At 41.8% G+C, this 13,277-nt stretch overlaps 1 protein-coding gene across 2 annotated transcripts in view; it reads left to right on the top strand.

The window, feature by feature from the left end:
* The window catches only part of Fam120c (family with sequence similarity 120C), a 108,497-nt gene that overhangs the window by 79,397 nt on the left and 15,823 nt on the right, over positions 1–13,277 (top strand). Inside the window, exons 11-12 of one of the 2 annotated variants that reach the window (XM_048335602.1) lie at positions 10,140–10,254; positions 12,992–13,201. In XM_048335602.1, the coding sequence (XP_048191559.1) occupies positions 10,140–10,254; positions 12,992–13,201 (325 nt within the window). The remainder of the gene's footprint in view (positions 1–10,139; positions 10,255–12,991; positions 13,202–13,277) is intronic. The other variant, XM_048335603.1, reaches the window with a different exon arrangement.

Raw genomic sequence — 13,277 nt, 5'->3', positions numbered from 1 at the left:
TACTAGGCCGTATTCCCAGCCCCAAATTGCTATTTTTTTCAGTTTAACTTTCTTTCTCACTACTAAAGGCCAATCATTTGCCTTCTGGGCCAGACTAGTTCCTTAGGTTTTATATAGCAGTCTGTAGGTGGTCTCTATCTCTTCAAAGTTTCGGAGTCTGTTTCCATATTCTTCTGAGCTAAAAAGTTCTTCCACAGAAGTACAAGTAGATGACCCATGCGGTTTAAAACAGCAGCTCTATTTTTTATCTTTTATTTTTGTTGGTCATGGGGCTTGAACTCAGCACTGAAACCTGTAGAACAGTTGCTGTTATTCATCTATGTAGGCATCTCCCTTACAGCCCCCAGGAATGGTGAGAAGTCATTGCTTGAGGCATCCTAGGGCACCTCCTGTAGCCTTTCAGCCAGCACAGGCACAGTGGGATGCAGAGAATCCTGTTTATTCTTACTTAGACACACTTGTGACAATTTAGTCATAGGACTTTTCAGTGTGTAACAGGTCAGGAACAGCAAGTGTGTAGATAAGAGAGGCAGCTCTTGTTAGAACCAGTGCTAGTGACAGCAGTGGTAAGTGATAGCCTACTGTCTGAAGGCAAAGAAAAAGATTATATTTAAAGATTCCAAAAGAAAGCTGGGCACCAGTGGCTCGTGTTTGTAATCCTAGCTACTCAGGAGGCTGAGATCTGAGGTTCACAGTCGAAAGCCAGCCCAGGGAAGGAAAATCCGTAAGACTCAATTAACTGCCAGAAAGCTGGAGTGCTTCAAAGTGGTAGATGTCTAGCCTTGTGCAGAAAAGCTCAGGGACAATGCCTAGGCCCTGAGTTCAAGCCCTAGAAAACCAGCACCAAAGAAGAAGAAAAGATTCCAAAAGGAGAAATAAGGACTGGGAATGTGGCTTAGTGGTAGAGTGCACCAATCCCTGGGTTCGGTTCCTCAGTACCACATAAACAGAAAAAGCTGGAAGTAGTTCTGTGGCTCAAGTGGTAGAGTTTTTGCCTTGAGCAAAAGAAGCTCAGGGACAGTACCTGGACACTGAGTTCAAGCCCAGGATTGGCAAAAAAAAAAAAAATAAGCCATTCAGCACAGATGAAATTTCCCTATATGAATCCCATAATAGTGTTTATCAAATCATCAGGAACAGGTACTATAATCACCTGTTATGTACCTGGCAGTATGCTAAGTCAGCACTTTATGCATGGTATTTTCTAATTCTCATGTAGGTAATATCTATTTCCACTCATATGTGAGGACACAGGCTGAAGGAACTGTGACTCACAAAGATGGCATAGCTAAGTGTGTGTGTGGGGAGTCGAACCCAGGACTTCATGTATGTGAGGCAAGCACTCTACCACTAGGCCATATTCCCAGCCCCTGTCCCTGAGCTCTTGTGCTCAAGGCTGGTATTCCACCACTTGAGCCATAGCTCCTCTTCTTGCTTTATATGGAGATAAGAATAAGAATCACATGGACTTCCCTACCCAGGCCAGCTTCAAACCATAATCTTCAGATCTCAGCCTCCTGCATAGAGCTAGGATAACAGGTGTGAGCCACCAATACGCAGGTTGTTTTTTTGCCATTCCTGAGGCTTGAACTCAGAGCCTAAGCACTGTCCCTGAGCATCTTTTGCTCAAGGCTAGTACTCTACCACTTGAGCCACAGCACCACTTCTGGCCTTTTCTGTTTATGTGGAACTGAAGAATCAAAGGCAGGGCTTCTTGCATGCTAGGCAAGCACTCTACTACTAAACCACCTCCCCATTCCCCCAGTCCCCAATTTGAAACCTCCATGATGAGAGCTAGGGTATGAAGCCCATTGGTAGAAGGTAGGGCATGTGAGGACCTTTGTTGAGTCTCCAGCACCTAAACAATCAATATGCTAAATGCTGATGAAGGACATTGAAAAAGGCTTAAAGAAATGGGAATGTCATGTATTAAAAGACTTATTATTACAAATAGTTCATTTCTTCCATAATCAATAATGCAAGGGTTTTTTTGTTCATTTGTTTTTTACATTCAATGAACTCATCCCAAAATTTATATGAAAATGTAATTTTGGCTGGGTGAAATGGTACAAGCCTGTAGTCCCAGCTACTCAGGAGGTTGAGGTGAGAGGGCCATTTGAACCTAGGAAGTTCATGGGTAGCCTGGATAACATAGTAACACTCAAAAGGTAAAAATCTCTTACAATAGGTAAAACAGTTTTGAAACAAGAATAATAGAAAAGGAGGTGGAGGTGTGGCTCAAGTAGTAACTGCTAACCCTGAGCAAAAAAGCCAACCTAGAATGCATGGCCTTGAGTTCAAGTTGAAGTACTGGAAAACACACACACACACACACACACACACACACACACACACACACACACGAATAATACTTATTTGAGGCCAAAGTATTTTAGACATTGAGATATTTGCTAAGGACTAGGTAGGTGAAACAGATGCCAGAACTTGGGTTCAGATTGATTTTCATCTATTGAATGTTGACAAATACAAGTTTAATTCACTGAGGATAGCCTTTTTTTTTCTTTTTTTTTTTGGCCAGTCCTGGGCCTTGGACTCAGGGCCTGAGCACTGTCCCTGGCTTCTTTTTGCTCAAGGCTAGCACTCTGCCACTTGAGCCACAGCGCCACTTCTGGCCGTTTTCCATATATGTGGTGCTGGGGAATCGAACCCAGGGCCTCATGTATATGAAGCAGGCACTCTTGCCACTAGGCCATATCCCCAGCCCCAAGGATAGCCTTTTTAATTAATAGTGTTGGAGCTATTGGACAGTCTAGAGTGAGAAAAATGAACTTTGACTTAAACCTTACACATCATACAACAAATTAACTCAAAACTTTCTAACTTCCTGGGGGAAAATACAGAAAACCTTATACTTGTCACCCAAAGTGTGATTTATAACAGGAAAAGTTGATAAATTAGACCTCATCAGAATTAGAAATGTTGCTGGGTGCCAGTGGCTCACTCCTGTGATCCTAGCTACTCAGGAGGCTGAGATCCGAGGATTGTGGTTCAAAGCTAGCGTGGGCAGGAAAAATCCCTGAGACTTTTATCTCCAATTAATCACAGTGGTCCTATGGCTCACGTGGTAGAGCACTAGCCTTGAGCCAGAGGAGCTCAGAGACAGTACCCAGGCCCAGACTTGAGGCCCCAAGCCTGGCAAAACATGAAAGAAAAAAGAATTAGAAATGTTGGCCCTTTGAAAGAGGATGAAAAGCTGCTACTTTGGGAGAAACTATTGAAAACCACATATCCAAACAGGACCAGTATATAAAGCACACTCAGTCCAGTGTCAGTGGCTCTCACCTATAATCCTAGCTATTCAGGAAGCTGAGATCTGACTATCACTGTTCAAAGCCAGACCCAGCAGGAATGTTCTTCATTGGAGAATCTTATTTCCAATTAACTACTAAAAAGCCAGAAATGGCACTGTGGTTCAAAATGGTAGAGTCCTGGTCTTGAGTACAAAATCTCAGGGACAATGCCCAGGCCCTGAGTTCAAGTCCTATGATGGCACGCACTCGTGTGCATACACACACATCTCAAAAGTCAACACTAAAATCCTATTAACAACTAGGCAAAAGACATGAATAGGCATTTCACGGAAGAGAATATATATAATAGCAAATAATCACAGGAAAATGTGTTCAATATCATTAGACAAATACAAATTAAAATCATAATTATACATCATTGTGCTATGTAATGTTTTAATGAAAGAATCATCAGAGTTTGTGATCTGAGGGTTCTCACTGTAAAGCCATCCTGGGTAGGAGCATCCATGACACTGAGATTCTTATCTCCTGTTATCCAGCAAAAAACCAAAAGTGGAGATATGGCTCAGGTGGTAGAGTACCAGCCTTGAATGGAAAAGGTTAGGTAAAAGTTTAAAGCTCTGAGTATAAAAATTAAAGTACATCTTTCGCTAGTCCTTGGGTTTGAACTCAGAGAGTTATGCTTATTAGTCAAGAACTCTATTGCTCAGACCTCATCTATGGCTTTATTTGCTTTCAGGTTATTTTGTAGGTTGGATCTTCATTTTGGCCCAAGGCTAAGACTGGGTTAAGATCCTCATACCTATGGCCTCCTGCATAGGTAGAGGTGTACACCACCACACCCAACTTATTTGTTGAGATGGGGTCTTACTAGCTTTTTTTGCCTTGTCTAGCCTTGAATCACATTGCTCCAAATCCTTTCCTTCCTAGTGATTTTGATTATAGGCTTATGCCACTGTGATGGAGTAAAACTTTTTTTTGGCAGTACTAGATAGAGTTTGAGCTTAGAGATTCCTGCTTGCAGTGCAGGCATTCTGGCAATTAATCCATGCCTTCATCCAAGGCTAGAATTGTTTCTTGTGTACCAGTCCTTGGGCTGATCTCTGTCCCTAAGCTTTTTCACGGGCTGGGAATATGGCCTAGTGGCAAGAGTGCTTGCCTCCTACACATGAAGCTCTCAGTTCGATTCCGCAGCACCACATACATGGAAAACGGCCAGAAGGGGCGCTGTGGCTCAGCTGGCAGACTGCTAGCCTTGAGCTGGAAGAAGCCAGGGACAGTGCTCAGGCCCTGAGTCCAAGGCCCAGGACTGGCCAAAAAAAAAAAAAAAAAAAAATTCAGCCTAAGCTTTTTCACTCAAGGCTAGCACTCTATCCGTTGAGTTACTGCACACTTCTGGCTTTTTTGTGGTTAATTGAAAATAAGAGTGTCATGGACTTTACTGCTTAGCCTGTGAATTTTGATCCTCGGATCTCAGACTCCTCCTAAATAGCTAGGATTATAGGAGTGAGCCACTAGTGCTTTGGTTAGAATTTTTAAAGGTATTATTTCTTTAGATGTTAGAATTAATCCAGAGGTAAAAGGTAATTTTATGAAGTACGAGCGTTAAAGAAAAAAGCTGATCCTCCTCCCCTCAAAGCACGGAAAATATTTTTATAATTAAAAAAATAATAGAATAGGGCTGGGGATATAGCCTAGTGGCAAGAGTGCCTGCCTCGGATACACGAGGCCCTAGGTTCGGTTCCCCAGCACCACATATACAGAAAACGGCCAGAAGCGGCGCTGTGGCTCAAGTGGCGGAGTGCTAGCCTTGAGCAAAAGGAAGTCAGGGACAGTGCTCAGGCCCTGAGTCCAAGCCCCAGGACTGGCAAAAAAAAATAATAATAATAATAGAATAGTAAATTACTGCACTTGTATGCCATATTAAAATGACAGAGTAGTGAACTATTTGAAATACGACAATGTGTTAATAGTAGCTCTATACAAAGGCTTCTTGGAAACGAGAATCTTAGATTCATTCAGACTCATTTGCTTCCAAGAAACAAAACTATTCTAGTTAGTTGACCATAAAGCTATAACTGGTAGTCATGTAGTTATCCAAGAACAAGAAAGTGCCACTAATAGGGAATTGTCTTGGAAAGGCCAGAGCTCTTCTTTCTTCACATCTGTTTTACTGTTCTCTGCAAATGTTAGCTCAAATTCTCAAGACTGATATGCAAACCATGAATTGGTTTGACTTGGAATCACTGTGCATTGTTGTGCCAATAGCTGGTCACTATTTTAAAGAAAAGTGGTGTCCGATGCTGGTGGCTCATGCCTGTAATCCTGGCCACTCAGGAGGCTGAAAGACGACCCCGACAGGAAAACTGGTGAGGCTCTTATCTCCAGTTAACCACCAGAAAACCGGAAGTGGCACTGTGGCTCAAACTAGTAGAATGCTAGCCTTGAGTGAAAAAGCTCAGGGACAGTGCCCAGGCCCCGAGTTCAATCCCCTCCACAGACAAAAAAGTGGCTTTTTATTCCAGCCATGGACATTAACAAGGGTTTTGAAAAAGTTTGCCACCTCAAATTTAGCAAAGAAACAAATTTAAATGTTAAATCATTAAAGACTAAGAATAACCACCTATACTGACACACTGCTAGAGGATTGGTTGTAAATTGGGAAAATTGGTCTGCAAAACAATTTTTTCCCAGTCCTGGGCCTTGTACTGAGGGCCTGAGCACTGGCCCTGGCTTCTTTTTGCTCAAGGCTAGCACTCTGCCTCTTGAGCCACAGAGCCACTTCTTGCAGTTTTCTATATATATGTGGTGCTGAGGAATCAAACTCAGGGCTTTATGTATATGAGGCAAGCACTCTTGCCACTAGGCCATATTCCCAGCCCAACAACTTTGTTATATGTACCAAACACCTTTAATGTGAACAGAACCTTTGACCTTCTAATTCTACCTGTAGGAATTTGTCCTAAGGGGGTGAATAGATATATAGACATGATTTAGTATATGAATATATTTGTAGTATTAGTAATGAAAGAAAAAGTAAAAATAGTAAGTGAATGAATTTTGAGTGAGAGAAACTTATTTTCTTTAGAGATAGGGCTTCACTGTGTTGCCCAGGCTGATCTCAAAACTCCTGAGCTCAGTTGAGCCTCTTGCCTCAGCTTCTCAAGTGCTGAGATACTTGGAATTGTAGTGATCTATGCCCAGCCAAAGGAAGGATGTAGGAAATTGATATGTTTACCAAATGAACATGCAGTCATAAAAGTCATGTTTTTAAAAAGCATTTAGTGAATAAGTTCACATAATATAATATTGAATGGAAAGGCAAGATAAAATCTGTATGCAGAGTGAAAGCAAAAAGGGATTGGAGATGTTAACCACATCAAACTCATCAAAATCTTAACTGTGGTCATATTTAAATGGAAAGATTATTTTTGTTTTTAAATACAATTTTATTGTTATTAAGGTGTTGTACAGAGGGGTTACCATTTTATAAGTCGAGTAATAAGTACATTTCTTTACTCTTTTGGACAGTGTCACCCCTTCCATCATTTTTCCCAAAGATTCCCCTCCTATCCCTATTCACAGATTACATAGGTAATTTGCCAGATAGTGTATATTGAATATCATGATTGTATTTGAATGATTACTTTTTTATGCCATTTGGAGACTTGAACTCAGTCAGGGCTTGGTTGCTCAAGGCTAGTGCTCTACCACTTTAGCCAGAGCTCAAATTCTGTTGTTGTTGTTGTTGTTTTTTTTTTTTTTTTTTTTTTTGGTGGTTAATTGAAGATACGAGACTCATGGATTTTCCTGCCTGGGCTGGCTTCAAACAGTGATCCTCAAACCTCAGCCTCCTGAGTAACCACCCAGCTTAACTGTTTTTATTTATACTTTTTTTGTGTGCCATTCCTGGGGCCTGAATTCTGGGCCTCGATGCTGTCCCTGAGCTTTTGTGCTCAAGGCCAAGCTCCTTTTGTATCAGATACAAAATTCTTATAAATGCAAAGATCTGTTTCTAGCCTACTTATTCTAGCTTATTTCTCAAGCTAGTACCACAGTGACTTGAATTGTGCATGTGCTTTAGTTAATATTTGGTAGTCTCCTTTTACTGCACTTCTTTGAAGTTTAAGTAACATTAACATATTTATATGATTACAAAGATTCACATTCACTCTCCTTCAGAAAATATAAAAGGGCTAGGTCTGTGGCTTATGTTTATGCTGTGTTTTTTTTTAAACAAATCATTCCATGGGATGAAACAATAACTCAGAAAAGTTTCAAGATTCCAAACCAGACTGTCTGGTTGCCTTGCCCTGGCTCCTTCTAGGGCACCACACTCCCTCCTAGCAGTTGTAACTAGGCCGGAATCTCCAGAAACAGCACCAATAACCCTAAGCAGTCAATACTTCTTGATTCTTGGGGAGCTCCAGGAATTAGACATGACTGTTCTCTTGTGTGCCCTCTCTGAGCTAATGGCAGACTTCCTTGATATATTTGTGTTTTTTCTCTCTCTGCGTCTCTATTTCTATCTGCATTCTTTTTTGTTATTATTATTAATTTTTTTTGCCAGTCCTGGGGCTTGAACTCAGGGCCTGAGCACTGTCCCTGGGTTCTTTTTGCTCAAGGCTAGCACTCTACCACTTGAGCCACAGCACCACTCCTGGCCGTTTTCTGTATATGTGGTCCTGAGGAATTGAACCCAGGGCTTCATGTTTATGAGGCAAGCACTCTTTGCCACTAGGCCATATCCCCAGCCCCTCTTTCTGCATTCTTAATGTCTCAAACAATAAGATATATTGAGTATAGGGGCCTTCCATTCAAATAGTCATAAATAAGTATTCATTTCCATAATTAGTAGCTTTCCTGTCTTGGAAGATATTATCTAGTCATTTGGCCAAGTCAGAAATGTATGAATCTTAGAGTTTTGCCAGGCACCAGTGTCTCACACCTGTAATCTTAGCTTCAGAAGGCTACGATCTGAGGATCACAGTTCAAAGCTAGCCAAACAGGAAACTCCATGAGACTCATGTTCAATTAACCACCAAAAGGTAGAAGTGGAGCTGTAGTTCAAGTGACAGAGTGCCAGCCTTGCACAAGAAGAAAAGGAAAAGCTAAGGGACAGTGCCCAGGCCCTTAGTTCAAACCCCAGTGCTGGCACACAAATGCGCACCAGGGGCCAGTGGCTCACTGTAATCCTAGCTACTCAGGAGGCAGAGAGCTAAGGATCACAGTTTGAAGCCAGCCCAAGAAGAAAAGCTGGTGAGACTTTTCTCAAATTACCTATTGGAGCCAGTGGGGGGGAGGCAGGGGGCGGAAACTAAAAATGAAACTGTGGCTCAAGTGGTAGAACTCTAGCTTTGAGTAAAAAATTAGCTCAGGGACAACACCTAGGCCCTGAGTTCAAGCCCCAGAACCAGCACACAAAATAATGTTAGACTTTTCAATTTCAATCTCCAGTTTCACAAAAACGCCGATGACAAGTCCTACTTATTTATAAATCCTCAGTAGCTATTGTCTTTATCCCCTGGTCCAGTCTGTGACCCTTGCCAGTGTTTTGATTCAATCCCACTTTGGCCACAGGTTCAATTGCCTCCCACCTAGATCTCTGTCTTTTTAACCCCTGCCCTCTGAGCCAGTCAGTACCAAACTGGTCCATATCACTGCCCTGCTGAAATCCTTAAATGTCTTACCACAATTCCAGGATAAAAGTCCAAGTTCCATAATACTGTTTGGAAACCATTCTTGATCTGGGCTACTTTCTACTCTTTCTTCCTATCATTCTATACATGGTTACTTAAAGCAATAATTCCCTGCTTCCACAAATACTCTTTTCTCAATCTAGAATATCTTTTTCCTATCCTGGATGCTGACCTTTATGGGATGCCCTCTCTGATTTTTTTTTACAGTCCTGGGGCTTGAACTCAGTGCCTGGGTGCTTTCCCTGAGTCTCTTTGTGCTACCACTTGAGCCACAGCACCGCTTCCAACTTTTTTGAGTAGTTTATTGGAGATAAGAGTCTCACAGGGACTTTTCTGCCTCGAATGGCTTTGAACATGGTCTTCCAATGTCAGCCTCCTGAGTAATTAGGATTGCAGACATGAGCCACTGGAGCTCAGCCCTCTGAATTTTCATACTCACAGAATTTTCTGTGCTCTCATAGAATCCTGTACATTCTTTTTGTGTGTGTGAGTATGTGCTGGCCCTGGTGCTTGAACTGAGGGCCCAGGAGCTGTCCCTGAGCTTTTCTGCACAAGGCTCACACTCTTTGCATAAGCCACACCTCTATTTCTGGCTTTTTGGTGGTTAATTGGAGATAAGAGTCTCACAGACTTTCCTGCCAAGGCTGGCTTTGAACTGTGATCCTCAGATCTCAGTCTTTTGCGTAACTAAGGTTACAGGAATGAGCCACCTGCACCTTGACAAATCCTGTTCATTGTTTACTCTTGGTACTTAACACACTGTCCTGTCATTGATATACCTGCCTGTCTGTCACCCAGACAAGTTATCAAATCTTTGATATTAGCAAAAACCTAACCTTAGGGGTGTGTGTGTGTGTGTGTGTGTGTGTGTGTGTGTGTGTGTGTGTGTGTGTGTGTGTGTGTTGCTAGGTATGGAACCTAGGTCTTATGTGTGCTAGACAATCGTCCTAATCCTCGTTTTAATGTGTCCCAGACTGACCTTGAATTTGCTTTGTAGTTCAGGCTGGTTTCAATCCCTCCCTTCTCGTGTCTGTGGCTCCCACATGCTGAGATCACAGGCATATTGGGCAACACCTTGTTGCCCAGTACCATGATAGGTCCTTAAGTGTATTTGACATGAACATGTAAGATTTCTTTTTAACTTAGTCATGATGATTTTATTTTCTAGATACATGGTTCAGTGGCCTGGTGGCCGAATCCTGCATCGCCATGAGCTAGACACCTTTCTTGCACAAGCAGTATCTACCCAACTTTATGAACCAGATCAACTTCAAGAACTCAAGGTGATTGATCTACCCTTATTTCAGTTCTGTGGCTTCATAGCACTTTATTTTAGGCTTTTTTGCCCCCCAGAGTCAGGGTGAAAAATAAATTCTGTAGGTAAGTATTTGATTTCCTTTAGCCAAATATTTATATTTATTAATAAAACCAAGAGGTGCCTACTATCCTTCCCCTGCACAGATGGAAAAGAATGATGAGATAGATGTTATGGAAGGCAAATACATCATGGCTCAAAGACCATGGTTGACTGTTGTAAGATATATTACAGGAGACTTCCTACTGTCTCTGAGTAAATGTGTAACCCTCCTTTAATGATACATACTGACTATGTATCTTTAGTGTAAAATACAGAAAAGTATAAAGCAGAAAATGAATCTGCCCTGTAATTCAAGGCAATAAAACATGGGTAGTATAAAAAGTAGGCTTTGAAAGGCAGGCTGTCTCAGATATGAATTACTAGTTTCTTTATCTACTAGCTATGTGATCTTTGGTTGGTTATTTAACCTCTTTAGCATCAGGTTCCTTTCTTACAGGACGGTAAATGTATTAAGTAAAAAAAATCCATGTAGAACACATAGATCAATCTTTTGCATATTTTAAGTTTATAATATTCAATAAATGTTAGGTCTTCATGCAATAAGCCTTGACTTCACTAGCCATGTTCCTTTGAGGCCCCAGTGTAAACTAGAAGATCAAGTTCAGTAAGACTTGCAAAATTGAATTGAGTGTGGTGGCGCACACATGTAGTTCCATCACTCAAGAGGCTGAGGTAACAGAATCACTTGAGCCTAGAAGTTTGAGATCAGACTACACAGCATAGGGAGATCCATTCTCAAAAATAAACAGATTTGGGGCTTTGAACACACAGCTTAATGATAGAATACTTACGTACAAGAAGCCTTGGGGTTGTGTGTCACTGGCTCATGCCTATAATCCTAGCTATTCAGGTGCCTGAGATTTAAGGGTCACAGTTTAAAGCCAGCCCACGCAGGAAAGTCCATGAGATTCTCATCTCCAGTTTGCCACCAAAAGCTAGAAGTGGAGCTGGTTCAAGTGGTAGAGTGCCAGCCTTGAGTAAAAAAGCTAAGGGATAGCACCCAGGCCCTGAATTCAAGCCCCAGTACTGACAGACACAAATAAAAAGGCCTGGGGTTCCATACCCAACAAAACACACACACACACACACACACACACACTTATAAAAATCTTTTAATGGAGGTCAACCAAAAAAATGATTCACGGGACTAATACACATGATGAGTTGTTCCTTTCTGTAGCAAATTTAGTATTGCTGGGTCTTAGAGCAGCTCCTCACATCAATCAGATCACACTTAAGAGAGGACCTACAATTGCCGCTTCTTCTGTTAAACTAACATGCAACTGTGAAAAATCTTGCTGCTTTCTCAATCTTTTTATGTGTGTGTCTGTGGTACTAGGGATTGTGCTTCTATATATTTAAGATATTGTTTGTGGGCTGGGAATATGGCCTAGTGGCAAGAGAGCTCGTCTCGTATACATGAAGCCCTGGGTTCGATTCCCCAGCACCACATATATAGAAAACGGCCAGAAGTGGTGCTGTGGCTCAAGTGGCAGAGTGCTAGCCTTGAGCAAAAAGGAAGCCAGGGACAGTGCTCAGGCCCTGAGTCCAAACCCCAGGACTGGCCAAAAAAAAAAAAAAAAGATATTGTTTGTGTAAATTTACTTGAAGTTTCTGCATCTGCAGATTCAACTAACATTTGGTTAAAAATATTTTTAAAACTTGCATCTATCCAGGTATAAGAGCGCACATCCATAATCTCAGCACTCAGGAAGCTAAGGCAGGAGCTTCATAAGTTCTATGTGTCAAAATTTTTTAGCAAATATTTTATCACAAGATATAGCATTTAATTATGATGTTGGGCACTTTGTTCCCAGTTTTTCCCATTATATGTAAAATTATAATTAGCCCCTTTTTCTTCTGGCAGTACTGGGGATTGAACTCAGATTCTTGCAGTTAAAAAACATTTGCTGTACCACTTGAGCCACATTTCTAGTACCTAATTGCATTGGTTCCTTTAGAGGTAAGGTCTCCCTTTAGCCTGGGCTATGACTGGGGATGACAAGCACACATGGCTATACCCAGCCATTAGTTGTGATGGAATCTTGTGAACTTTTATGCCCATGCTAGCCTAGAATCAAGATCCCTCATCTCTCCCTCCCAAGTAGCTAGGATTACAGGCTTGAGCCATCATGCCTGGTTTACAGTCAATATGAGGACAAGTGAGAAATTTTTCACTTTGGATTGTTTTGTTTTTTTGCCAATCCTGGGGCTTGAACTCAGTGCCTGAGCACTGTCCCTGGCCTCTTTTTGCTCAAGGCTAGCAGTCTGCCACTTGAGCCACATAGCCACTTCTGGCTTTTTCTATATATGTGGTGCTGAGGAATCGAACCCAGGGCTTCATGTATATAAGGTGAGCACTTTACCACTAGGCCATATTCCCAGCCCAATTTTTCACTTTTGGTATGCCATTTCAGATTTGCACTGGTCATGGTAACACATGCCCAGGAAAGACACTCTACCTAGAAAAATAACTAAAAGCAAGAGGATTTAACTGGTAGACTACCTGCCTAGCAAGTATAAGGCACTGCGTTCAATCTCCACTACTAGAGGAAGAAAAGATTTCAGGTTAGGGCTGCTTCATCTGTAGTTCTTTGTTTGTACTTTCTTCATAATATTTTTCCCCTCTGTCATACTTTCAGATTGAGAAACTAGATGCCCGAGGAATCCAGCTTGCTGCCCTCTTCATGAGTGGAGTTGACACAGCTCTATTTGCTAATGATGCCTGTGGCCAGCCTGTCCCTTGGGAACATTGCTGCCCCTGGATTTACTTTGATGGCAAGCTGTTCCAGAGCAAGCTCATTAAAGCAGGTCGAGAGCGAGTATCCCTGGTTGAACTCTGTGATGGCCAGGTACCAACATGTTGGGCAGCCACTACATGCTATCTATGAACTGTTATGGGAGTAAATGAATGGGCAGGGAGGAGAA

Source organism: Perognathus longimembris, chromosome 28 (genome assembly GCF_023159225.1).
Source record: "Perognathus longimembris pacificus isolate PPM17 chromosome 28, ASM2315922v1, whole genome shotgun sequence".
NCBI classification, from domain to species: domain Eukaryota; kingdom Metazoa; phylum Chordata; class Mammalia; order Rodentia; family Heteromyidae; genus Perognathus; species Perognathus longimembris.
The sequence above is the reverse complement of the archived record's forward strand: the minus strand, read 5'-3'. Positions and strand labels throughout refer to the sequence as shown.